This window comes from Xenopus laevis, chromosome 9_10S (genome assembly GCF_017654675.1).
Source record: "Xenopus laevis strain J_2021 chromosome 9_10S, Xenopus_laevis_v10.1, whole genome shotgun sequence".
NCBI classification, from domain to species: domain Eukaryota; kingdom Metazoa; phylum Chordata; class Amphibia; order Anura; family Pipidae; genus Xenopus; species Xenopus laevis.
The window spans coordinates 115399979-115427206 of record NC_054388.1 but is presented as its reverse complement, the minus strand read 5'-3'; the positions used below and the strand labels follow the sequence as shown (position 1 = coordinate 115427206).

Below are 27228 nucleotides of genomic sequence, written 5' to 3'. Positions count from 1 at the left end.
GACAAAATTTTAAAACCCCATAGACAGTGGGCGGCTGCATACCTAGATGATGTTATCATACACAGCCCTGATTGGGATTCACATTTGCCGAGGGTCCAGGCTGTGTTAGATGCTCTCCAGATGGCAGGTTTTACAGCCAACCCAAAAAAATGTGCTATTGGGTTAGAAGAGGCTAAGTATCTGGGGTACATCATTGGTAGGGGGGTTATAAAACCCCAAGTTAATAAAACTGAGGCCATTCATGCCTGGCCACGCCCTCTAAATAAAAAGCAGGTCCGAGCTTTTTTGGGGATTACAGGATACTATAGGAGGTTTATCCCAAACTTTGCTACCCTTGCAGCGCCTTTAACAGATTTGACAAAAGGGAAAGAATCTGTAATGGTAAAGTGGACACCGGAGACAGAGAAGTCTTTTCAGGCTTTAAAGGATGCATTATGTTCCAAGCCAGTATTGTTTTCACCAGACTTCTCTAAAACTTTTATTGTGCAAACAGATGCATCCGATGTAGGGCTAGGGGCAATTTTGTCTCAGGTTCATAATGGAGAGGAACATCCAGTAGTCTACATTAGCCGAAAATTAAATGAACACGAGAGGAAGTACGCAGTAGTTGAAAAAGAGTGTCTGGCCATAAAGTGGGCACTGGAGGCACTACGGTATTACCTCTTAGGAAGGGAATTTGAGTTAGTGACAGATCACGCACCGCTGAGATGGATGTGTGATAAGAAGGAGACTAATAGGAGAGTTACCCGCTGGTTCCTGGCTATGCAAGAGTTTAAGTTTACGGTAACACATAGGCCAGGAGTTCAGATGAGCAATGTTGATGGCCTCTCCAGAATCCATTCCCTCTTTGGTGCATCTATCCCAACAGTGGGGATGGTACAAGAAAGTAATGTACATAGTAAAGAGTTAAACAGGATATCTGGGAAAGTGCTTGATGGAATATATGTTTCTCCCAGGTTTTTGTCTGAAAAATGTTGGTCATTAGCATAAGGTGGCTTTAAAGTATGGGACTTCACCAGTGTCTCGTCCTCTTGTAGATCACTCTACTAGTGATCTAGGGGGGGGGATATGTGATATGGTAAAAGGAAAATGCATGTTAGTTCAGGGGTTAAGGGCCCTGGATGAAGGATATGGCAGTTAAGAAACTGCATTGTTATTCTTCTTTAGGGTATCCAGGGCTGGAATGGAGGGAAGGATCTGGGCGGGCCTTCCATTCCTCTCCAGACTGACCTGGGTGTGGTGTTAGCTACCTGCTCATAAATTAATCAGGTGTCTAATTTCAGTGTGTGTGAGGGGCTGAGGAGCCTGCTGTGAACTCAAACTGAGAGTGACACAGAGAGATCATTACAGATTTGCCTGTTTAAAACTACAAGCCTGGAGCCATTGCTTGGCACACCAGACACTGAGGAAACTGAGCTGAATCAGTAAGTGCTGGACTGTGATACATTTTATTTGCTTTATTTCAATCTGCTGAAACCTTTTCTTTATGCTGTCTGTGTGAACGGCTTCAAATAAAGCAGCCCAGGCTGAATTGGACTGAACTAAGGCTCTGTGTGCTGATTCTGTGCTACAAAAGTGCCGTGGTCAAGATTCCTGCTACCTGAAATCTCACACTACATAACCAGTGATATACAGAACAGTCACTCTGTCTTGACTCCCTGAAGATTAGATTGACTGGGCCGCCATGAAAAGTGTTTAAGGGGGTTTGGGGAGATAAGGGTGATTTTTTTACTTCAGCATACCACTGAAGCCCGTTTAAAAGACAGTTATGGCTTAAAACATATTAGCAGTCTTTCATTCTTAAATCGTTTTGGGAAATTCAACAATTTAAATTTAGTTTAATGCTAAATCAATCATAAAGCAAAACTTTGAACCACATACAATTATAGAAGCCAGCATGGTTTTATGTGTAATAGATCTTGCCAGACTAACTTAATTTCTTTTTATGAGAAGTTGAGGAGGGACTTTGATTCTGGGATGGGAGTGGATGTGATTTACTTAGACTTTGCTAAAGCATTTGATACAGTGTCACACAGAAGGTTACTGGTTAAATTAAGGAATGTTGGCCTGGAACATAGTATTTGTACCTGGATAGAGAACTGGCTAAAAGATAGACTACAAAGAGTGGTGGTAAATGGATCATTTTCTAATTGGACCAGTGTTGTTAGTGGAGTACCGCAGGGCTCTGTACTAGGTCCCTTGCTTTTCAACTTGTTTATTAATGACCTGGAGGTGTCCATTGAAAGTACTGTTTCTATTTGTGCAGATGATACTAAATTGTGCAGAACTATAGGTTCCATGCAGGATGCTGCCACTTTGCTCAGTGATTTGTCTAAACTGGAAAACTGGGCAGCAAACTGGAAAATGAGGTTCAATGTTGATAAATGCAGGTTATGCACTTTGGCAAAAATAATATAAATGCAAGTTATACACTAAATGGCAGTGTGTTGGGAGTTTCCTTAAATGAGAAGGATCTTGGGGTCTTTGTAGATAACACGTTGTCTAATTCTGGGCAGTGTCATTCTGTGGCTACTAAAGCAAAGAAAGTTCTTGTATAAAAAAGGGCATTAACTCAAGGGATGAAACATAATTGTGTCTCTTTATAGGTCCCTGGTGAGGCCTCATCTGGAGTATGGGGGCAGTTTTGGACTCCAGTCCTTAAGAGGGATATAAATGAGCTGGAGAGAGTGCAGAGACTAAGTGCAACTAAACTGGTTAGAGGGAGGGAAGAGTTAAATTATGGGGAGGGGAGACTGACAAGGTTGGGGTTGTTTTCTCTGGGGGAAAAAAGGCGCTTGTGAGGGGACATGATTAGACTTTACAAGTACATTAGAGGACATTATAGACAAATAGCAGGGGACCTTTTTACCCATAAAGAGAATCACGTACCAGAGGCCTCCCCTTCAGACTAGAGGAAAAGAAGTTTCATTTAAAGGAACAGAGTAGGGGGTTCATCACAGTGAGGACAGTGAGGTTGGGGAATGCACTGCCGGGTGATGATTCAGTTAATGACTATAAGAGGGACTTGGATGATTTCTTGGACAGACATAATATTAAAGGCTATTGTGATACTAAACTCTATAGTTAGTATAGATATGGGGATATATCATTTATGTGACAGTAGGGAGGGGTGTGTGTATGGGGCTGGGTTTTCATTTGGAGGGGTTGGACTTGATGATGTCTTTATTTCAAACCAATTTAACTATGTAACTATATAACTATGAAGTTTATCAGAGCACAAGTCACATTACTGAGGGCACCTGACAAAATATGTCTAGCCTCGTGTCAGATTTCAAAATTAAATATAAAAAAAAATCTGTTTGAAGTCTCTTTTGAGAAATAGATTTCAGTGCAGAATTCTGCTGGAGCAGCTCTATTAACTCATGTGTTTTGAACATAAACATGTTTTCACATGACAGTATTCCTTTAGTAACAGTGTACACAGAATGACAGCTGTCTGCTTACTGTGATCATGTAATTCCAAGACTGATGGAAACAACATTTAAATAATAAATATAGTAGAAGCACAAAATATAGAATAACAAACCAAGAGCAACAAAGAAAAAAACAAAATACCATAAAAAAAAAATCTGAACAAAACAAAAATTACATTAGAGTAAAGAAAAATAAATAAATAAAATACTTGAATGAAATAAAAAAAACATTAAAGCACTTAGAACATTAAATGAGAAATTATTAGATAATTTTTTGACTATTCAATTCCCTTATTCAGATGACCTTATGAATCTCGATTTAGTCAGCAATTCTTTCTTGGAGCATCAAATAATTCCAGATATCTGGACCGTAGACAATAAAAAGAATAAGAGGACTTTCCTTTCACAAAATTACTGTATATACTCGAGTATAAGCCGAGTTTTTCAGCCCCCAAAATATGCGGAAAAACTCTACCTCGGCTTATACTCGGGTCAATCACAAAAACGGTCGCCGGCATCTAAGAATAGTCATCGGTGTCCAAGAATAGTCTCTAAGAATATTCGCCAGCATCCAAAAACGAGACGCAGGCACCTCCAATGGGAGCAGAAACCCACAATTTTTTGATTGAAACTGACCAGAAGCTGCTGCATTTCTCACCCTAGGCTTATACTCGAGTCAATAAGCTTTCCCAGTTTTTGGAGGTAAAATTAGGTACCTCGGCTTATACTCGGGACGGCTTATACTCAAGTATATACGGTATATCCAAATGCTTCTTGTAAGCACAACTGGCTTAGAGAAATAAGAAGCTCCTTTAAGGTCGGAGTTTCCTTCCACATCCAATATAGAACTCATGAAAAGGTGTAATAAATTCAATACCTCCTTCTCAAATTTCAAGTTTGGGTTGTCACAAAAAATATCACCCTCAATTAAATCAAATAAAACAAACGTTGGATATCATTTGATTTCCCTTTCTAACCTGACAGAGAGGAACCTTTCCAATTTCTCCCATAATTGAGGGATTAAAGGGCAGGACCAAAAATAATAAAACATGTCCACATTCTCAGCCTCACATTTTGGACAATAAGAGCAACTATTAAACTCCCTGGTCTTAAATATGTCCCACTTGAATTTTTGAGATTGATCACAGAAGAAATAGTGACAATTTAAATGAGAAACTTTGCCGAAACCAATTGAGATTTTATAGAGATAAATAGGGGGCTTCTGAGTTGAACTTGAACTTGAATGAATCACCTCCACGTCTATAATTCTAAAGGGGTTTCCCCTCTCGGTATAAATTACTGTATTTAGTTATTTTTCTGTTTTCAAAGGCCTCACATTGTTTAAGATCACATTTTAAATATAATCATCCAGTTTATTTGAGTGGGTTTCTCAGAGGAAATCCATTTTATATTAGGAATTGTCTCAGTGGGTAATAGAATATTGGCATTAGATACATTAAGGGGCAAATTTATCAAGGGTCGAATTTCGAAGTAAAAAATACTTTGAAATTCCACCATCGAATTGAATACTACGAAATTCGAAGTCGAATTCGTAAGATTTTTTGCATCGTACAATCGTATTCCGATCGTAGTACGATCATACAATCGTACTCCGATTTTATCGTACGATTTTCCTTCGAATACAAAAAATATGCTCTGGAAGGTCCCCATAGGCTTACATAGCACTTCAGCAGGTTTCAGTTGGCGAAGTATTGAAGTCGAAGTTTTTTTAAAGAGACAGTACTTCGATTATCGAATGGTCGAATAGTCGAACGATTTTACTTTGAATCGAAGGTTGAAGTTGAAGTCGTAGTAGCCTATTCAATGGTCGAAGTATCCAAAAATGACTTCGAATTTTGAATTGTAAAAGTTTGAAAATTCCCTCGATTTCACTTCGACCCTTGGTAAATCTGCCCCTAACAGTGTTTTAGTTGCCCTTTAAACAGCACACAGGCATCAGTATCATCTTTAGCCAATCAGTTATAAGAGTCCAATGTGTTTCTTCTCCTACGTGATGGGATTTTATCCCCTGAATGAACATGTTCTTAGAAAGCATTAATACCGGCTCAGGTTCCTCCAGGGGTTACTATTGTTTACTCCACCTGAGAGCTGATCAAACAGGTGAGAAATGAGAAATTTATCAAATCAATTAAACTGAACTTCCTTTATATGAGAAATAAGTTTCATTGAGCTCCGTAACGGCCCTGAACTCCCAAAAACCCAAATAATCCAGGCAGCCAGTGGGGGGCGCTGCAGGAGCGATGAATATCTGAGAAACAGGGAATGGGACAATGGGCCCCGCTCCTCCCTACATTTCATCTCCCCAATGAGAGAACATGAGTATTGGGAACAAAGGTGACAATGGGCGGAGGGAATCAGAAGAGGGTTAAAGGGAGAGGCGCGGGATGGAGAGGAGGGGACAACAAACAAAAGTCCCAGCGTAAACACAGTAAGGAGCAAAGGTTTATAGGGAAAAGCTACACAGGCACCAGCAGGACATTCCAAACGCAAAGGAGGACTGACTCTCTGACTGCAGGTAATATGGGTCCAGTCAAGGCACCGAGCCAACCCCCTACCCAACCTTCAGTCCCTCTCCCTACTGTTCCCTCCTCTGTTTGTAACCACTTTTAGCTCCTTCTGGTCTCAATTAGGGGAGGGTATTGTAAATAATGTATCACAAAACTATTGCTCGAAACTATCAGCCCAATTAATTCCATCCAGGATGTGGCACTTGCAACAGGATCTTGACTAACTGGCAATCTGGGCAGCTAAGTGGCAAATGAGATTCAATGTTGATAAATGTAAAGTCCTGCACCTGGGATGTAACAATATCCACTTATACCCTTAATGGGACTGCACTAGGCAAATCCATAATGGAGACGGAGCTTGGAGTCCTTGTAGATAATAAACTTGTCTGTAACAAGCAATGCCAGTCAGCAGCATCAAGGGCAAATAAGGTCTTGACTTGTATTAAATGGGGCAGAGAGTCACGGGAGGAGGGGGTTCCACTGTATAGAGCACTATATGATAAATATGTATAAATATATAAGGGGATCATATAATAATCTCTCTAATGATTTATTTACCAGTAGGTCTTTCCAGCTGACACAAGGTCACCCATTCCGATTAGAAGAAAAGAGGTTCCAGCTAAATATTGGGAAGGGGTTTGTTACAGTGAGAGCTGTGAAGATTTGGAATTGTCACCCTGAATCAGTTGTACAGGCTGATACATTAGATAGGTACAAGGAAGGGTCGGATGCTTTATTCACCAGTAGCTCCTCCCAGCAGACAGGAGGGAGCCAATGAGATTAGAGGAGGGAAAGGGGTGTTACAGGGAGAGCTGGGAAGTGAATCAGTGGTACAGGCTGATACATTAGATAGGTACAAGGAAGGGTCGGATGCTTTATTCACCAGTAGCTCCTCCCACCAGACAGGAGGGAGCCAATGAGATTAGAGGAGGGAAAGGGGTGTTACAGGGGGAGCTGGGAAGTGAATCAGTGGTACAGGCTGATACATTAGATAGGTATAAGGAAGGGTCGGATGCTTTATTCACCAGTAGCTCCTCCCAGCAGACAGGAGGGAGCCAATGAGATTAGAGGAGGGAAAGGGGTGTTACAGGGAGAGCTGGGAAGTGAATCAGTGGTACAGGCTGATACATTAGATAGGTACAAGGAAGGGTCGGATGCTTTAATCACCAGTAGCTCCTCCCAGCAGACAGGAGGGAGCCAATGAGATTAGAGGAGGGAAAGGGGTGTTACAGGGAGAGCTGGGAAGTGAATCAGTGGTACAGGCTGATACATTAGATAGGTATAAGGAAGGGTCGGATGCTTTATTCACCAGTAGCTCCTCCCAGCAGACAGGAGGGAGCCAATGAGATTAGAGGAGGGAAAGGGGTGTTACAGGGAGAGCTGGGAAGCGAATCAGTGGTACAGGCTGATACATTAGATAGGTACAAGGAAGGGTCGGATGCTTTATTTACCAGTAGCTCCTCCCAGCAGACAGGAGGGAGCCAATGAGATTAGAGGAGGGAAAGGGGTGTTACAGGGAGAGCTGGGAAGTGAATCAGGGGTACAGGCTGATACATTAGATAGGTATAAGAAGGGGTTGGATGGTGTTTAGCAAGTGAGGGAATACAGGGATATGGGAAATAGCTCATAGTACAAGTTGATCCAGGGACTGGTCCCATTTTGGAGTCAGGAAGGAATTTTTCCCCCTCTGAGGCAAATTGGAGAGGCTTCAGATGGGGTTTTTCGCCTTCCTCTGGATCAACTGGCAGTTAGGCAGGTTAAACTTGAACTTGATGGACGTGTGTCTTTTTTCAACCTAATTTACTGTGTTACTATGTAATCCATAATTCCCAACCTCCAGCTCCTGCCGGTTCCTGCCACCCCTCCCTATAGCCTCTTCTTCTGCCTTTCATTCCTCTAACCCCTACTTCTCCTTCAAATACTTCTGATTAAAGTAAAACACTAAGTACCTTTTGCCCCCCAAAAGCCACAGTCTCTGTCCCCCATCAGTATGAATCCAGCAATGATGGAAGAACTGGCAAAGGAAATGGAGAATTTCCAGGTTACTATGGGCCATATTGAGGGGGTCCCTCTGCCGGGCCCCACCTGTGACGAGTGGGACACTATATACAATTTCCAGGCCCGGGAGGACGACATCCTAATTGCTACTTACCCCAAATCAGGTGAGTGACCAGAGCATGAAATCAGTGTCTCCTATAACCCTATAAGGAGACCATCTCCACCAAAGACCTTCTGCTTTATTATTATCTCATTATTATTCCCAGGGGGTGTGGTCTGATTTTGTTGAGGTTCTGGTTGGAAGGAAAGCTTGTAATGGAGTATACCAAGAAGAGAAGGAAGAGCAGCGTAGGTTTGCCCATAACCTGTACAGGTGTGTTTGTGTCTGTGTGTAGGGACAACGTGGATGCAGGAGATCGTGGATCTGATATTACAAGAGGGAGACGTACAGAAGAGCATGAGGGCCCCATGTTTTATCAAAGTGCCCTTCATAGAGATGATACCACCAAAGTCCATGCCATCAGGTAACAGTAACGTCTCTAACATCATTGGCACAGCAAGAAGCAGTTCCATTGTAGAGTAGGAAGAATTATAGGGAGGGTTATATGGAGAGGTATGAGGTGTTATATAAAAGGTTATGAAGGGTAACTAAAGGACATGGCCTATAGCAAAGGATTATTTAGCTTTGCAGGGGCTCCAACATTATCATTTATCCTCTGCTTATATAGAACCAACATAGTCCATAGAGCTTTACAAACAATAAACATCATTCCTATCAGTCCCTGCCCCACTGGAGCTTACAATCTAAGGGCCCGTCACATTGTTTATGCTTATGGAGTCAATATACATCACATTGGATTTCCATATATTTAGAAAATGTCATAACTTTTTTCCGCTATAATTTTACAGAAAATGTTTGAAACAGGCTGCTGACTGGGAAAAAGCAACTAAAAGCAAACAAATCAACTGAAAAAAATGGGGTTTGATTAGTTGCACCTGAACAGACTGTATAAATAGAAGCCCTGGGACTCCAACTTGCTCTAGTGTTTAGCTGATCTTAAGTGTTGGCTCTGTAAGTGGGGGGTCTGTAAGTGGAGTTACAAACACAGGAGTTTGTAACTAAAGGACGTTCAAACTAGGTCAAAAGTTTGTTCTAAACCCTAATTTTTTTTAAAATTTTTTTTTTTTTTACTGTTTTGATCTGTAACTGGGATAATGAGTGCTAGCAAGATTGAAGGTCTGACTCAGTGCACAGTCTGCCATATGTATGTTGGGAACATGAGATCCACAATACTTACCTCTGTGGTGGTTGTGAGCAAATTGCCACTTTGGAGGCTCAAGTTAGAGTCACTAGAGCAGTGATCCCCAACCAGTAGCTCGCGAGCAACATGTTGCTCTCCAACCCCTTGGATGTTGCTCTCAGGGTCCTTAAAGCAGGTGCTTATTTTTGAATTCCAGGCTTGAAAGCAAGTTTTGGTTGCATAAAAACTGAGTATAGTGCCAAGTAGAGACTCCTGTAGGCTACCAGTCCACATAGGGGCTACCAAATAGCCAATCACAGCCCTTATTTTGCACCCCAAGGGACTTTTTTATGCTTGTGTTGCTCCCCAACTCTTTTTACATTTGAATGTGGCTCACAGGTAAAAAAGGTTGGGGACCCCTGCACTAGAGCAACAAATTGCAACACTGCGGTCGATTGACAATCTTGAAAGGAATAACTCTCTTTTGTACCTGTAATAACTAATAATACTGAACTCATCTCTAACATTTGTGTGGGTGAGGGGCATTTAGGGAATAGTGATCATAACATGGTCTCCTTTGAGATTCTGTTGCAGAAGCAATTCTATAAGGGACCAACTAAAACACTACATTTCAGACGTGCAAACTGTGACAGTATAAGGGCATCTCTGCAACATATTAAGTGGGAAATGCTTTTCACAGGGTTAAACACAGAACAGAAATGGGAAGTCTTTATAATAAATCTACTTGTCAGTATATTCCACTTGTAAGCAAGGAACGTCGTCGCAAAGCAAAACCTTTTTGGTTCAATAGAAGCGTTGGTGTTGAGGTGGGTAAGAAAAGACCTGCTTTTAAGGCTTTCAAGTTAGCTGGTACAGCCGAATCATTTATAAGGTAAAGAAGCTATAAGGCAAGCTAAAATTCATATAGAAAAGGATATTGCAGCAAGCAGTAAAAAAAATTAAAAAAAAATTAAAAAAATTATTTTTTAAATATGTTAATATTAAAAAAATTAAGCAGGAAGGGTTGTGACCCTTACTATCAGAGGGGGGTCAGCTGGTTGATGAAAACAAAATAAAAGCGCAGATTCTGAACTCATATTTTTCATCTGTCTACACAAATGAGGAACCAGTTAATAAAGGTTTCCATCTTAATATTCCCAATTCTAGTAATACAACTAATGATGCATGGTTCACACATGATGAAATTCAAAAGAGACTAGAACATGTTAAGATTAACAAAGGTCCGGGGCCAGATGGTATTCATCCCAGGGTAATTAGCGAGCTTGGCTGTGTGATTGCCAAACCTCTTTACTTAATTTTTCAGGATTCATTGAGATCTGACATTGTGCCGAGAGACTGGCGAATTGCTAATGTGGTGCCTCTATTCAAAAAAGGATCCCGTTCTCAGCCTCAAAACTATAGGCCAGTTAGTCTGACGTCAGTGGTAGGAAAGCTTTTCAAAGGGTTAATAAAGGATAAGATACTGGACTTTATAGCAAATCATAATACTATGAGTTTGTGCCAGCATGGTTTTATGCGTAATAGATCTTGCCAGACTAACTTAATTTCTTTTTATGAGAAGGTAAGTAGAGACCTGGATTCTGGGATGGCAGTGGATGTGGTTTACTTAGACTTTGCTAAAGCATTTGATACAGTGTCACACAAAAGGTTACTGGTTAAATGAAGGAATGTTGGCCTGGAACATAGTATTTGTACCTGGATAGAGAACTGGCTAAAAGATAGACTACAAAGAGTGGTGGTAAATGGAACATTTTCTAATTGGACCAGTGTTGTTAGTGGAGTACCGCAGGGCTCTGTACTAGGTCCCTTGCTTTTCAACTTGTTTATTAATGACCTGGAGGTGGCCATTGAAAGTACTGTTTCTATTTGTGCAGATGAGACTAAATTGTGCAGAACTATAGGTTCCATGCAGGATGCTGCCACTTTGCACAGTGATTTGTCTAAACTGGAAAACTGGGCAGCAAACTGGAAAATGAGGTTCAATGTTGATAAATGCAGGTTATGCACTTTGGCAAAAATAATATAAATGCAAGTTCTACACTAAATGGCAGTGTGTTGGGAGTTTCCTTAAATGAGAAGGATCTTGGGGTCTTTGTAGATAACACGTTGTCTAATTCTGGGCAGTGTCATTCTGTGGCTACTAAAGCAAATAAAGTTCTTGTATAAAAAAGGGCATTAACTCAAGGGATGAAACCTAATTGTGTCTCTTTATAGGTCCCTGGTGAGGCCTCATCTGGAGTATGGGGGCAGTTTTGGACTCCAGTCCTTAAGAGGGATATAAATGAGCTGGAGAGAGTGCAGAGACTAAGTGCAACTAAACTGGTTAGAGGGACGGAAGAGTTAAATTATGAGGGGAGACTGACAAGGTTGGGGTTGTTTTCTCTGGAAAAAAGGCGCTTGTGAGGGGACATGATTAGACTTTACAAGTACATTAGAGGACATTATAGACAAATAGCAGGGGACCTTTTTACCCATAAAGAGAATCACGTACCAGAGGCCTCCCCTTCAGACTAGAGGAAAAGAAGTTTCATTTAAAGGAACAGAGTAGGGGGTTCATCACAGTGAGGACAGTGAGGTTGGGGAATGCACTGCCGGGTGATGATTCAGTTAATGACTATAAGAGGGACTTGGATGATTTCTTGGACAGACATAATACAAAGGCTATTGTGATACTAAACTCTATAGTTAGTATAGATATGGGGATATATCATTTATGTGACAGTAGGGAGGGGTGTGTGTATGGGGCTGGGTTTTCATTTGGAGGGGTTGGACTTGATGGACTTTGTCTTTTTTCAACCCAATTTAACTATGTAACTATTTTGTATATATCGATAGGAGTTGCAGGAGGCACAGTGAGGCTCATTTATCAACACTGGGCAAATTTTCCCATGGGCAGTTACCTATAGCAACCAATCAGTGATTAGCTTTTTATAGCCAGCTGCTAGTAGAACAATGAATGCAGAAATTTGATTGGTTGCCATGGGTTAATGCCCATGGGCAAATTTGCCCAGTGTTGATAAATTACCTCCACTCACTTCAATGCATTCAAAGTGTTGTCTTTTTATTTCTGGTGAGATCTCAGATCTAATATATTTATAAAATGTAAAATAACATCTATTTGTTCAGTGGCTTAACTGCTAATGTTACATTCTAGGCTTGGAGTTGGCAAAAACCATGAAATCTCCCCGTATCCTAAAAACTCACTTACCAATTAACCTGCTGCCCCCCTCCTTTTGGGAGAAAAATGCCAAAGTAAGTTATTCTCCTCCTATTGCTCCATATAAACCTCCCTTGCTCCATATAACTCCTCCCTATAACTCCTCCTACTGCTCCATATACCCCTCCCTATAACTCCTCCTACTGCTCCATATACCCCTCCCTATAACTCCTCCTACTGCTCCATATAACCCCACTATAGCTGTATATAGCTTCTAATCCATATGGATTTCTATCATCCTCCAGGTTGTTTATGTTGCCAGAAATGCCAAGGACTGTATGGTTTCTTATTATTACTTTCATAAGATGAATACATTTTTGTTGGACCCTGGGACATGGGACAATTTCTTCTCAGAATTCCTGTCTGGAGATGGTGAGCTCATGGGACAGGTTGGGGTGCGTTTGCATCAGGGGGCAAAGAGAATCTGTTGCAAAGTGTGTCCATTTCATGGCAGTTGTAGGACGTGACATCTGACAACACATTAAGTGGTTTCTTTGATCTCTAACCCCAATTACTCCATCTTGCAGTGCCATGGGGCAGTTGGTTTGACCATGTGCTTGGCTGGTGGAAGGCTATGGACAAACACCAGATACTCTTTATTTTCTATGAGGACATGATTGAGGTAAGACGGTTGATCTGTCTGATGATATGGAAATGTCATTGTGACATTCTCATTTATTGTAGGACCCAATGTGGGAGATTCGGAAAGTCATGAAGTTCCTCGGAAAGGATCTATCTGATGAGGCTCTGGAGAATGTCAAGTATCACTCTTCCTTCCAGGCAATGAAGGAGAACCCTATGACAAATAATAGCACAGTTCCCAATAGTATCATGGACGACACCATATCTCCTTTCATGAGAAAAGGTATGGGCATATTTTGTAGACAAGAGGTCTAGATGGATCGATCTTCAGCCTAACCCTTAGGCAATGAATTAAGCACAAAATTTCAATCAATTTATTTCCTGCTTTACACTTCCCTTCCTCATTCACTTCCTTCCTTCCCTTCATGTTTAGTCAGTTATACCCTCTGGTATGACATTATCTTGTTCAGCTCTACAAACTTTCTCTATGGTCAAGTTTCGGCCTTTTTGCAAGGGGTAGATATGAAATGAAGAGGATCTCCAGTTCCATTAGAATGCTTTGAATGTTGCTTTGTTCCAGGGATTGTGGGAGATTGGAAAACCCATTTTTCGGTGACACAGAACTTTATCTTTGATGAGGAATACAAGAAGAAGATGGAGGGCAGTGGGTTAAACTTCCGGACTGAACTCCGATAAGGAATGAGATCTACAGACCCTTCTTCCTCATCTTCACACTGGGGACAACCTATGACCACAGAGGAGCAAGAGGCACATGAAGTTTAATAACAGATTCTCCTACGACTCCCTTTCTTGGTGAAACCTTTGTGCCTCTGTACAGGACATAAGGAACCTGTTGAGCTAAAGTTTATATCTGTCTATTGTGCCTTAAATAAGTAGAAGAAAGAGCAAATAAAGAGCCCAGAGCATTTAGTTGTAGATCTGGGATTGAAGGAAGCACTGAAGTCACAACCCCATGTGTCCCCTTCATTAGAAACTGTTTGTTCATTGATATATTAAAATATTGCAATAGAGATATAGATGTGTATATGTGTAGCACCAGTTGTTACTGATTTAATAATCCCCTCTCAGGCAAATTGGAGAGGCTTCAATAAAAACGGTTTTTCACCTTCCTCTGGATCAACTGGCAGTTTAGGCAAGTTATATATAGACTTAAAAGGTTGAACTTGACGGACGTGTGTCTTTTTCCAAGTTGAGTTACTACATTTAATGTACCTTAATTAATCAGTTATAGCTTTATCATAAATCACACATTTGTTTCTGAAATCCTTATGTCTCAATTGTACCCGATCCCTAACCTTTAGTTTTAAACCCGTGCGAGTAGGCCCCTCTATTCTTATTATACTCTGTAACCCTGGTTTGTTCACCATTTGTCCCTGTTCCTTATAAACTAATGTAAAGCGCTGCATCACTTGTTGGTGCTATACAAACAAATGAAGATGATAACAATCTTTTCCTGCTGACTCCATCTTGCCCTACTGTCTCCATCTTGCCCTACTGTCTCCATCTTGCCCTACTGTCTCCATCTCGCCATACTGTCTCCATCTCGCCATACTGTCTCCATCTCGCCATACTGTCTCCATCTTGCCCTACTGTCTTCATCTTTTCCTACTGACTTCATCATCCTTACTGTCTCCATCTTTCCTTTCTGTCTCCATCTTGTCCTACTGTCTCCATCTTGCCCTACTGTCTCCATCTTGCCCTACTGTCTTCATCTTTTCCTACTGACTCCATCTTGCCCTACTTTCTCCATCTTGCCCTACTGTCTCCATCTTGCCCTACTGCCTCCATCTTGTCCTACTGCCTCCATCTTGCCCTACTGTCTCCATCTTGCCCTACTGTCTACACCTTTTCCTACTGTCTCCATCTTGCCCTACTGCCTCCATTTTTTCCTACTGCCTCCATCTTGCCCTACTGTTTTAGTCTTGTCCTACTGTTTCCATCTTGTCCTACTGTCTCCATAATGTCCTACTGTCTCCATCTTGTCCTACTGTCTCCATCTTGCCCTACTGTCTCCATATTGTCCTACTGTTTCCATCTTGTCCTGCTGCCTTCATCTTGCCCTACTGTCTCTGTCTTGTCCTACTGTCTCCATCTTGTCCTGCTGTCTCTGTCATTCCCTACTGTCTCCATTTTGTGCCTTGTTTGGGCCCCAAAATACACCCTATCCTCCCAGAAGCACAGATCAAACAGAAAAAGATTTGGAACTGACCTGCCTTTCCCACGGTTCTCTAGGAATATAATAGCCCTAGCCAAGCACAACGACACAATGCTGAGACATATGAGCCACTCACTGGCCAGGAGATCACAATACTGGCTGAGGAACTGGAGGAACCAGAAAGTCTAGCAAGTTCTCCACTCTGTAGGGCAGATCTATTGTGCCCCTGACCGTGCCCAAACCTCTGAGATCTGACCAATGGAGCCTGTAGTAGAGGGACTTTCATGTGACTTTGTAGCTTTTTCATTGTGGGGAGTTAATTGTAATTTGGGTATAAATTATGGGGAGTGGGAGTCTATTACTGTGAGGGACCAGGTAAAGGGGGCAGAATAGGGGGGCCCCCTGTGTGGACATGTCTATAAATCTGCTGGGGTCAAATGCAACTGGGACTGCAAGTGGGACTGCAAGTGACAAAATCAAACTATTTGTTCAGTGTAATAAGGAAATATTGGGGACTTTTCCTGGTGTGAAAGGTTAATATTCTCTGAATGAACAATTTCCCAGAATGCACTGGCTGTGCTTGTGCCAGGGTTACTATAGTTTTCTCCACCTTATTGAGATTCCTCCCAAATGTGACTTTTCATAAACTGGAGAAGTTGAAGGTGAGGTGACAAAAGTTCATGGCAGTTCATAAAGGAAGATAAATCCGCTGTCCATAAAAATCCCTGGGCTGGAGTCGCACACAGTCACTATGAGAAGGGAGGGACAATCCTCCAGCTCTCCCGGCCTCCTCTCAAATAACCTGAACGCACAATTACTGAGGTTTATATTCCCTTTAAGGATCACGTGCAGCACTTTCCTTACACAACTGCCAATCCCCCCACTATTTGCCCCTGATCACTCCCAGTTCAGGTGAATGAGAAGAATGAGGGGGGGGTTTATCGGATGAGGGGCCCGGCCCTAAAGCTGAGCTTCTTGTATGTGACAAATCGGTTCCATTGAGTTCCATAACTAATAAAAAGCTCCTCCCTCACAACTCCCATTAACCCAGGGAATCCCGGCAGTCAGTGAGGAGCAAATCTGAGACACCCCTCACTCCCTGCCCCAACCTTCCACCAAAGTGTGATCATCGGAAAGGGAAGAATTAGGATGTGGGGAGAGGAGGGTTAAAGGGAGAGGAGGGGAGAGGAATGAGACAACACATATAAATATAAAGGAGCAAAGGTTTAAACAGCAGATCAGCCAGGAGATTCCAGGATACGAAGAAGTGCGGCCCCGTCTAACACCCCGACTGCAGGTAATATGGGTGCACAGCCCAGTCCTTGCTAGTCTGCCTTTCCTTCTACCGCTTATCCATTTCAGGTCCCTCTCCCTACAGCTCCATCCTCTGTCACCCCCTCTCCCTACATCTCTTTCCTCTTTCACCCCCTCTCCCTGCATCTCTTTCCTCTTTCACCCCCTCTCCCTACAGCTCCATCCTCTGTCACCCCCTCTCCCTGCATCTCTTTCCTCTGTCACCCCCTCTCCCTAAAGCTCCTTCCTCTGTCACCCCCTCTCCCTGCATCTCTTTCCTCTGTCACCCCCTCTCCCTACATCTCTTTCCTCTGTCACCCCCTCTCCCTGCATCTCTTTCCTCTGTCACCCCCTCTCCCTAAAGCTCCTTCCTCTGTCACCCCCTCTCCCTAAAGCTCCTTCCACTGTCACCCATTCTCCGTGCATCTACTTCTTCTGTCACCCCCTCTCCCTACAGCTCCTTCCTCTGTCACCCCCTCTCCCTAAAGCTCCTTCCACTGTCACCCATTCTCCGTGCATCTCCTTCCTCTGTCACCCCGACTGCAGGTAATTTGGGTGCACAGCCCAGTCCTTGCTAGTCTGCCTTTCCTACTACCGCTTATCCATTTCAGGTCCCTCTCCCTACAGCTCCTTCCTCTGTCACCCCCTCTCCCTACAGCTCCTTCCTCTGTCACCCCCTCTCCCTGCATCTCTTTCCTCTGTCACCCCCTCTCCCTAAAGCTCCTTCCTCTGTCACCCCCTCTCCCTGCATCTCTTTCCTCTGTCACCCCCTCTCCCTAAAGCTCCTTCCTCTGTCACCCCCTCTCCCTGCATCTCTTTCCTCTGTCACCCCCTCTCCCTAAAGCTCCTTCCACTGTCACCCATTCTCCGTGCATCTCCTTCTTCTGTCACCCCCTCTCCCTACAGCTCCTTCCTCTGTCACCCCCTCTCCCTGCATCTCTTTCCTCTGTCACCCCCTCTCCCTAAAGCTCCTTCCACTGTCACCCATTCTCCGTGCATCTCCTTCTTCTGTCACCCCTTCTCCCTAAAGCTCCTTCCTCTTTCACCCCTTCTCCCTACATCTCCTTCCTCTGTCACCCCCTCTCCCTACATCTCATTCCTCTGTCACCCCCTCTCCCTACATCTCATTCCTCTGTCACCCCCTCTCCCTACAGCTCCTTCCTCTGTCCCCCCCTCTCCCTACATCTCCTTCCTCTGTCACCCCCTCTCCCTACATCTCCTTCCTCTGTCACCCCCTCTCCCTACAGCTCCTTCCTCTGTCCCCCCCCTCTCCCTACAGCTCCTTCCTCTGTCCCCCCCTCTCCCTACATCTCCTTCCTCTGTCCCCCCCTCTCCCTACGTCTCTTTCCTCTGTCACCCCCTCTCCCTGCATCTCCTTCCTCTGCCCCTGCCTTTATGTGGTCCTGCTAATTTGCACTGTATAGAATTCTCGCAGTGAATGTTGTACATCAGGGGAGCCCAAAAGATAGATGGGGACCAGTAGATCTCAAGACTCAGCCAACAAACAGCTTGTCTATATCACCCTCCTGTTTCATGTTTTTCATTTCTTTTTTATGTTGAGGTTACATAACAAATACATATTTCTAACATAATATACATTTTCTCATAAATCAGTATTTAAGTAATATTTCCCATGGAACAGAATTCTAACAATGCTTTTATGGATGTAGATCATAATGGGACATGACTAAAGGTAGACCTGACATTAGTAACGTATGGGCCCTCCTGTTGTATATAGTTGTACTTATCCTTAATCTGAACTGCCCCCCACCCTGAACTGTCCCCCACCAGTATGGATCCAGCAGCGATGGAAGAACTGGTGAAGGTAATGGAGAATATGCAGTTTACTATGGGCCATATTGAGGGGGTATCACTGCCAGGCTTCACCTGTGATGCGTGGGACACAATATATAATTTCCAGGCCCGGGAGGACGACATCCTCATCTCTACCTACCCCAAAGCAGGTGAGTGACCAGACCACCCAAATCAATGTCTGTCCCTTTCCATTCCTTTATTCAACATGTTGAACTACAACTCCTAGCATCAAACTGACAGCTAAAGGCTACTGGGAGTTGAAGTACATAAACATATATGTATAGGGGTCTCCAGTGGTACCAGAGGGCTCACTCACTAAAGTTCAGCTCCAAATCACCATGTTGCTTGCCCACAATGCACCTGGTCATCTTTGGGTGTTCCTGGTGTCCTTAGGTTTAGCTCTCCTGCTCTGCCAAAAGCTCATCTTCATATGTGTTGCCTGCATGAGCATTGGTGCAGAGAGATGAAGTTCTACCCATGGGCTGAGGCACAAGTGCTGCAGGCTCTAAGGGGAGCAATGGTGTGCCCTTTGCAGCTCTTATTGCCCCTTACTGTCCCTCACTGCATGCTGGGAATGCTGCAATTATCTCCAGCCTGACTTTGGAGAGGAGGAGCTCATGATAACGAGAAACTCTTGTGACCCATCAGCTCCAGAGTCCATTGGCTACTGACTGGCTGGGACTTGAATGGGTCCAAATACACTGCATGGGTTCTTGTGTGCTTTTGAGTTCAAAGTCCATTTGTAGGAATGTGTCTGATATGTTGAGTACAAATGGTCAGGCCTGTGGCTGTTGCTGTGTCATTCTGTACATAGGGCAACTCCCTGTCACCCTCCCTGCCCAGTGTGTGGCCCCTGTGGGAATAAAGTCTATGTCTTCTGTACAGAGATACAGAAAGAGGCAGGGTCACTGTTATATGATTTCAAAAGAAAATGAGACACACAACTGGAACTCAAATGATAAATATATCGCCCGAAGGTCCGGGGAGTTTCCTTGCATGGGGCTTATTTAAAGGAATTAGGTCATGATATTTATGGTATAGTTTTCCTAGGAAAGGGGGAGGGTAACATCGCTCCAATTACAGCAGTAAAGACAAGTCAAGTTTATCAGTGCACATGTCACATGGCTAAGGGCACTGGGGAAAGTAAGGAAATGTCTCACATTCAATTTCCAAATCAAATATAAAAAATTCTGTTTGTTCTTTTTGAAAAACAGATTTCAGAGCAGGATTTAGCTGGAGGAGAGCTATTAACTGATGTGTTCTGTATAAAAACATGTTTTCCTGAGACAGAGTCCCTTTAACTCCCAGTCACCTGAGCAGAATCCAGTCTGGCTCCAATTCAGCCCAAGTCAGTGCCCAGGGGATAATATTCCCAATAACACAATGGGGGTGTTACGGAGATCGGGTTTATCATCAGAACAACAGGGTGGGTGGCACAGGGAAAAAGATTTAGCAGAACTAATAATCCCTGCCATTGTCTGCCTGGCAATACATCATTAAGCAAAAGAACTTCTCTTGCCTTTGTGTAATGGGAACACTGTACAATCATGGTGGAATCTCACTCAGCCTGCAGTTTCAGTCTTGTATAAGAACTCCATTGTTCTTCAATGTCTGCCCATAACCCTCCTTATCCTCCCTATAATCCTTTTGTTGTGTTATTATGTCTGTATTATTCCCTGGGGTTCATCTGATTTTTGAAGGGGTTTGGTTACCCAACCAAGTCCAGTAATGGGACAGTCCAAATATAATATTAACCCTGTGCGTTCCCTGTTCCATGTTTGTGTCTGTGTGTAGGGACAACGTGGATGCACGAGATCATGGATCTGATATTACAAGAGGGAGACATACAGAAGAGCATGAGGGCCCCGTGTTACGTCAAAGTGCCCTTCATAGAGATGGTAACACCAAAGCCCATGCCATCAGGTAACAGCCACCGAAAATATCACTCCTGGAGTCCTGTAAGGGATCATGTGGCCTATAGATTTAGCATTCCTGCTCGATCATCATATGAAGAACAAGGAGCTTTGAACAGTAGGAGGAGTTATAGGGAGGGTTATATGGAGCAATTGGAGGAGGGTTATATGGAGCAGTAGGAGGAGTTATAGGGAGGGTTATATGGAGCAATAGGAGGAGTTATAGGGAGGGTTATATGGAGCAATAGGAGGAGTTATAGGGAGGGTTATATGGAGCAATAGGAGGAGTTATAGGGAGGGTTATATGGAGCAATAGGAGGAGTTATAGGGAGGGTTATATGGAGCCATAGGAAAATACATAGGGAAGGTTATATGGGGCAGCATAAATGATGCAAAATGTTATATGGAACAGCTGGTGGAGAGGCTATATCAATATTATGATGCATAATGGTTTCATGAGGCTCAGTTATTATAATTATCCTTCTATTTTTATATTCCAGTATGTCATTCCCACCCAATCATCCCTGCCCCATTGGAGTTTACAATCTAAAATCGCTAAATAGAGAAAGGTGGATACCCTAATTTACTAATTTAACAAAAATAATCTTATCCTGAAAGTTACTGCAGAGAGTTAATTACTTGCAAGAGAGTATTTTTAAGAGAAAAGTACCCCGCCTGTAACTAGCTAATAATTCAAGAATTATTTGGTTTTAAACCTAAATGAACTTTTATTTGTTAGCTTGGTCTGGGTCTTTTGTGGGTGTGGGTTGAAGTGACCATTACTCCAATCCTTTCTTCCATATATTCAACTCTTCCTTCATTTCTATAGGGTCGTGGATTTGTGGCTTTTTAGTTATAGTTCAGCCTCTCTCAGAGATTAGGGCAGTGATCCCCAACCAGTAGCTCGTGAGTAACATGTTGCTCTCCAACCCCTTGGATGTTGCTCTCAGTGTCCTCAAAGCAGGGGCTTATTTTTGAATTCCAGGCTTAAAGGCAAGTTTTAATTGGATACAAATAAAGTATAGGGCCAAGTAGAGCCTCTTGTAGTCTGTCAGTCCACATAAGGACTACCAAATAGCCAATCACAGCCCTTATTTGGCACCCCAAGGGATTTTTTCATGCTTGTGTTGCTCCCCAACTCTTTTTACATTTGAATGTGGCTCACGGGTAAAAAAAGGTTGAGGATCCCTGGATTAGGGCAAGTTAAATTACGAGGCCACAGTCCCGTTTACACTGTCCTGCCTTCAACTTTGTGGTCTCTGAGTCTTAGTAAATTAAAAGGCAGGAAGTTTTTGGGACAACTCCACCATCTACATTTTCCAATTTCTCCCAACTACTTATTGGATTTGAGTATTGTGGTTACATAATTTATCCTAATTATTGGACACAACTTTCTTAGAAAAATCATTCTTAGTATATTAATTACACTCACTTGTATTTATCTAAATTAATTATATTTATTGCACTGCACTTTAATTGATTATTCCATCTAAGATATGAATTTGGAATGAATTTATAATCGAACTTTCTGTACTTTAATTAATTTATACATGTTCTAATTAGCACCTTATATATAATTAATTGGTCTCTTCTTTTTTAATTAATTATCTATTTACAAACTGGATTAATTGCCACTGCACTTTAGTTTAATTTTCCGATATATGAGAAACTTTGAATACATAGATAGGGTTGTATATATTTTTCAACCACTGAGTGTTGATAATTCGTTTTTTCTTTGACTACTATTACTTGATATGCTAGTTACAGGAGGGGTACTTTTCTCTTAAAATACTCTCTTGTAATCTAAAATCCCTATCATATTACCATCAGTGCCTGCCCCAGTGAAGCTTACAATCTAAAGTCCTTAGCACATTCCCTTCCCCATGAAGCTTACAATCTAAGGTCCTATCATATTCAGCCATATTATTGCCAGTTTTATCAGGAGCCAATTAAAGGGCTTGGATGTCTCTGGAGTGAGTATGAATCACCCTCATGTTGGGATGCCTTATTTTTTTTAGGGGATTTATTGCTTTACTGTGCAACTGCTTCACTTACAAAATGGGAGAATGCTTGCAATGTTCTTAAAGGAGACACATAGGATAAATAAAAAAAAACTAATTTTGTAGGCAATTATAAGTAATATATGGTGTTGTTTTTACATGGTGCTAAAAATTTATATTATCTTTAAAAATATCCCCTTTATTGGAGCTCCCTATAGATGTTCTCTGGTCCCTGTCTGTGTTTCAAATGAGGGGTGGGCGTGTCCCTGCCAGAAGCACAGTAGGAGGGGGACAGCCAATCACAGCCCTGCAGTCACACAAGCACAGACAGGCTTCAGTTCCCTATCAGGTCCTGCTAGCTGCTGATTGGTTCCTGTCCTACAGTGCAGTGAGCTGAGTGCACAGCCTGGGAATTCAGGGAGCAGCAAGTGGAAGAGAAGGGAGGGATTATTAGGGTTTTTGCAGAAATATTCAATAAATCTGCCTGAAACACTACTTTTTAAGCACAATTCTTCTATATCTAAATGAGTATAATGCACTGGTACATTCTTATTTTTTACACAAAATGTCTCCTTTAAAAAAATATAGAATCTATAACTGGTTTATAAGAAATAATGTTTCTTTTTTAAGTCTACACGTTACAATATAGAATGCAGAGTCTGCTAAAGTAACAATATACGCCCTTTATAGTGTGAAATATTGTTTAACTGTTGTTCTAGGTGTGGAGTTGGCAGAAAAGATGGCATCTCCTCGTATCCTAAAAACTCACTTACCAATTAGTCTGCTTCCACCCTCCTTTTTGGAGAAAAATGTCAAGGTAAGTTTTTGTCCTCCTATCATTCCATATGATCTCTCTCTCTATATATATATCGCCTCTTATTGCTCCATTTCACTTCTCCCTATTACTCCTCCTATTGCTCCATATAACCCTCCCTATAACTCCTCCTATTGCTCCATATAACCCTCCCTATAACTCCTCCTATTGCTCCATATAACCCTCCCTATAACTCCTCCTATTGCTCCATATAACCCTCCCTATAACTCCTCCTATTGCTCCATATAACCCTCCCTATAACTCCTCCTATTGCTCCATATAACCCTCCCTATAACTCCTCCTATTGCTCCATATAACCCTCCCTATAAATCCTCCTATTGCTCCATATAACCCTCCCTATAACTCCTCCTACTGCTCCATATAACCCTCCCTATAACTCCTCCTATTGCTCCATATAACCCTCCCTATAACTCCTCCTATTGCTCCATATAACCCTCCCTATAACTCCTCCTACTGCTCCATATAACCTTCCCTATAACTCCTCCTATTACTCCATATAACCCTCCCTATAAATCCTCCTATTGCTCCATATAACTCTCCCTATAACTCCTCCTATTCCTACACAGAACTTCCAATCACTGTGGCCATTATATATTGTATTACAGTGACTTACCTGTATGAATATGGATTTCTTTCATCCTTCAGGTTGTCTATGTTGCCAGAAATGCCAAGGACTGTATGGTTTCTTATTATTACTTCCAGAAGATGAACAAGGGTCTGCCGGACCCCGGAACCTGGGAGAATTACTTCTCAACTTTCCTGTCTGGAGATGGTGAGCTTCATATCTAGGGTTCATTTATTAATATCAGGAATCTGTATCAGAGAAGAACCAGCATTATTTATAGTGCATGGGGCAGGGTGGGATGTATATGATTAAGGGGCCAATAGTACTATGTAAGTTCCAGATTTTGCACATTGCATGCTGGCTGGATTAAATAACTAATTCCCACCCAACAACGTTGGAGAAAAACAGTCACCTACGTTAGATAACAAAACCAAAGATCTGGTTGGTTGCTATGGGCAACACCACCAGTGATATTTACCTCCAATGTTAATAAATATGCCTCCAAGTGATTTGTTTGATTTCTAACCCCAGTTATTCATCTTGCAGTGCCATGGGGGAGTTGGTTTGACCATGTACTTGGTTGGTGGAAAGCTGTGGGCAAACACCAGATACTCTTTGTCTTCTATGAGGACATGATCAAGGTGAGTAGGTTGATCTGCCTGATAATATGTAAATGTCACTGTGAATAGTTATGAGTGTTTGTGTTCCTTTTAGCTTCTCCAGAAAAATTGCAGGATATTGAAAAATTTGCAGAATGGTGAAAATGTGCAAAATGGATTGAAATCAAAAGGTGTTTTTTCACACACAATATTGTAGTCAATAGGTGGGGTTTTTCTTATTTGAAATGCATTATAGTCAATGGGCGTTTTTTTTTCCTGCCATTTTTCTCCCTCCAGATGCATTAAAGTCAAAGGGGGAAAATGTAATAAAATACACAAAGAGCAAATCTTTGCATATAAAATATCACCAGTTGCAGTGTAATATTCTTCTTTAGGCTTTTATTGCATTGGGAATATTAATTGTGCTTTGAGAACCTTTAACACCTGCTCTGGAGCTTCATTAAATATTTTGTCCAAAAAAATGGCTTGCGAAATTTTATTACATACACTGCGAATGTTCGCAATAGCAATTTGGTCGCAAACTTTTCAAGGAAGTCGTTGAGCTCTTTAATCAGTCAAAAATGGCACAAACGTGGTCGCAAACACCTTTGCGAACGTTTCTTGCGCTAAAGAAACATATTACATTCCCCCCAAAAGGGTTTTTTGTACAGCATTTTTCGCAAAAAAATGTAAGAATGGTGAAACATGGAATTTCACCACAAATCCATGCCTGGTGAAAAACTTTGCTCATCACTTATTGTGACATCCAAGATTAACTAATAAATTTCAGTTTTTTCCGCAAATCTCTAAAAATTTTTGGTTTTCCGATTTTTTTTTTAAACCTTTAATAATTGGATATTTATCAAAGGTAAACACAACAAAAACCTCTAATACAAAAATACACCAGATAAAAGTTGTCGAGGTCCTATAGTGAATGGAGAGCTGCATTGATCTTATTCCACTGTTTTAAATCAGTTTCAGATTTTTTTTTTTTTTTTGCTTGAAATTGTCCGAAAAACCCAAATTTTTATAGGTTTTCGAGGTTCTTTATTTTTTTGGGCATCATTCAGAACTTTTTTACATTTGTACTCATTATATATGAATCTTTTAATAAATTCCCTGACAATTGTGGTTTTAGAGTTTGTGAATTTAGTCATGGTTTCAAAAAACCTCTAAAACCGCTAAAATGAGATTAATGATAAACATGTTTTCCTTCTCATTTATTGTAGGACCCAATGTGCGAGATTCGGAAAGTCATGAAGTTCCTCGGGAAGGATTTATCTGATGAGGTTTTGGAGAACATTAAGTATCACACTTCCTTCCAGGCCATGAAGGAGAACCCTATGGCAAATTACACCACACTACCCAAGGCTATCTTTGACCAAACCATATCTCCTTTCATGAGAAAAGGTATGAGTATATTTTGTAGAGAATGGAGTTTTCTATTGAGTGATCATCTTCAGGGTCATGTTTATAAGCTAAAGCCTCTATCTCTCTCTTTCTCCGTCATGTCAATGTCACCTAGAAGCAGATTTTAAATCACACTTTCTCAATCAGATCCTATTGTTAGAAGCAAACATTTGCCTCAGTAGCTTTAAGATGTTCGGAGACGTCCCAACAGTTCTGCATATACTAGCACACATCACATGCACTAGCTTGGACAATATAAAAAATTAATTGTATGGACCAAAAAGAGATGCCCCAAACTGTTGGGTTTGGTTGGTCTCCTTGAAATACATGGGTGGCAATTTGACCTATTCCAACAGATGGACCAAGGGCATCGTTTCCATCACCATGTTTCCAGCTTTACTCTTCCATCCCTTCCTCTTTCACCTCCCTCCTTCTCTTCATATATAGTCAATGATAGCCTCTGGTGTAGAACTATCTCTGTTTTACTCTACTTTCTTTTCCTTCCATGATCACATCCCAGCCTTTGTGCAAGGGGTAGATATGAAATGAATAGGATCTCCAGTTCCAGTTCTCTGTTTTACTCTACTTTCTTTCCCTTCCATGATCACATCCCAGCCTTTGTGCAGGGGGTAGATATGAAATTAAGATGATCTCCAGTTCCTTAAGAATTATTTTATTGTTACTTTGTTCCAGGGATTGTGGGGGATTGGAAAACCCATTTCACAGTGGCACAGAACATTATCTTTGATGAGAAATACAAGAAGACAATGGAGGGCAGTGGGCTAAACTTCCGCACTGAACTTTGATAGAGATTGGCATCTAAGAACCCATCTTCACACCGGGAACAACCTGTGCCAACAAGATTGTACAGAGGAGCAAAAGAGGCACATGAAGTTCAATAACAGACTCTTCTACTTCGCCCTTTCTTGGTAGCACCTTTATTCTTCTGTACAGGACATAAGGAACCTGTTGAGCTAAAGTTTATATCTGTCTATTGTGCCTTAAATAAGTAGATGGAAGAACAAATGGCAAGACTTTAGTTGTAGGTCTGGGATTGAAGGAAGTCACACACACCCACACAGAGTTGCTGACTTGTATTCTTACCTGAAAGAAGATTGAAAAAAAGTAGAGAGACAAAAAAACACAATAAATTAAGAGAGAGAAACCATGTTGTTATAAAGAATGACTGCTGGGTTTGGTATAGAGCAGTTTTCTCTTTTATGAGGTATAATAATGTTATTTAGAGAATGTTTAGCTTCAACATGAAGCAATAAGTACATACTGTATATTGTTTTACTCATGAGACAGGGGACAGTTGATTCACTACATTCCCTTTTATGGCCTCAACATTTTTTTTCCTTTATAAACAGGACATTCAGGTTTGTGAGCATTGATTGTACCAGGGGTCCAATGCTGTTGGTCAGAGGGCAGAGGAAAGATAAAATTTGTAGATATTTGTGATTTTTATGAGGAGACCATTACGTTTTTTCAAAGTTATATACATGGGCAAAGTACAGTATATAACTATGTAACACATGTGCAACTTGTATCTTCCCTCCTTCGACTGTGTTCATCCACTGGGTTATACCGTCACTTAGCTC

General features: G+C 41.8%; 2 protein-coding genes across 3 annotated transcripts; both read left to right on the top strand.

The window, feature by feature from the left end:
* Nucleotides 1-5823: 5823 nt before the first annotated feature.
* Nucleotides 5824-14052, top strand: LOC447130 (MGC85375 protein). 2 transcript variants are annotated; one of them, XM_041579077.1, is made up of 8 exons: nt 5824-5970; nt 7952-8124; nt 8356-8484; nt 12377-12474; nt 12685-12811; nt 12967-13061; nt 13124-13304; nt 13602-14052. In XM_041579077.1, exons 2-8 carry the CDS (start codon nt 7953-7955, stop codon nt 13715-13717), a joined length of 918 nt encoding a protein of 305 aa, XP_041435011.1. In that variant the 5' UTR covers nt 5824-5970; nt 7952; the 3' UTR covers nt 13718-14052. The 2 variants fall into 2 exon arrangements, with proteins under 2 accessions (XP_041435011.1, XP_041435010.1); XM_041579076.1 differs by having other exon boundaries at nt 7929-8124.
* Nucleotides 14053-16246: 2194 nt separating this feature from the next.
* Nucleotides 16247-26792, top strand: sult1c4.S (sulfotransferase family 1C member 4 S homeolog). The gene is given in 8 exon segments (NM_001110734.1): nt 16247-16494; nt 18282-18454; nt 20100-20228; nt 22938-23035; nt 23699-23825; nt 24165-24259; nt 25447-25627; nt 26321-26792. Coding segments are annotated over 7 exon segments (915 nt in total). The 5' UTR covers nt 16247-16494; nt 18282; the 3' UTR covers nt 26434-26792.
* The last annotated feature ends 436 nt before the right edge of the window (nt 26793-27228 follow it).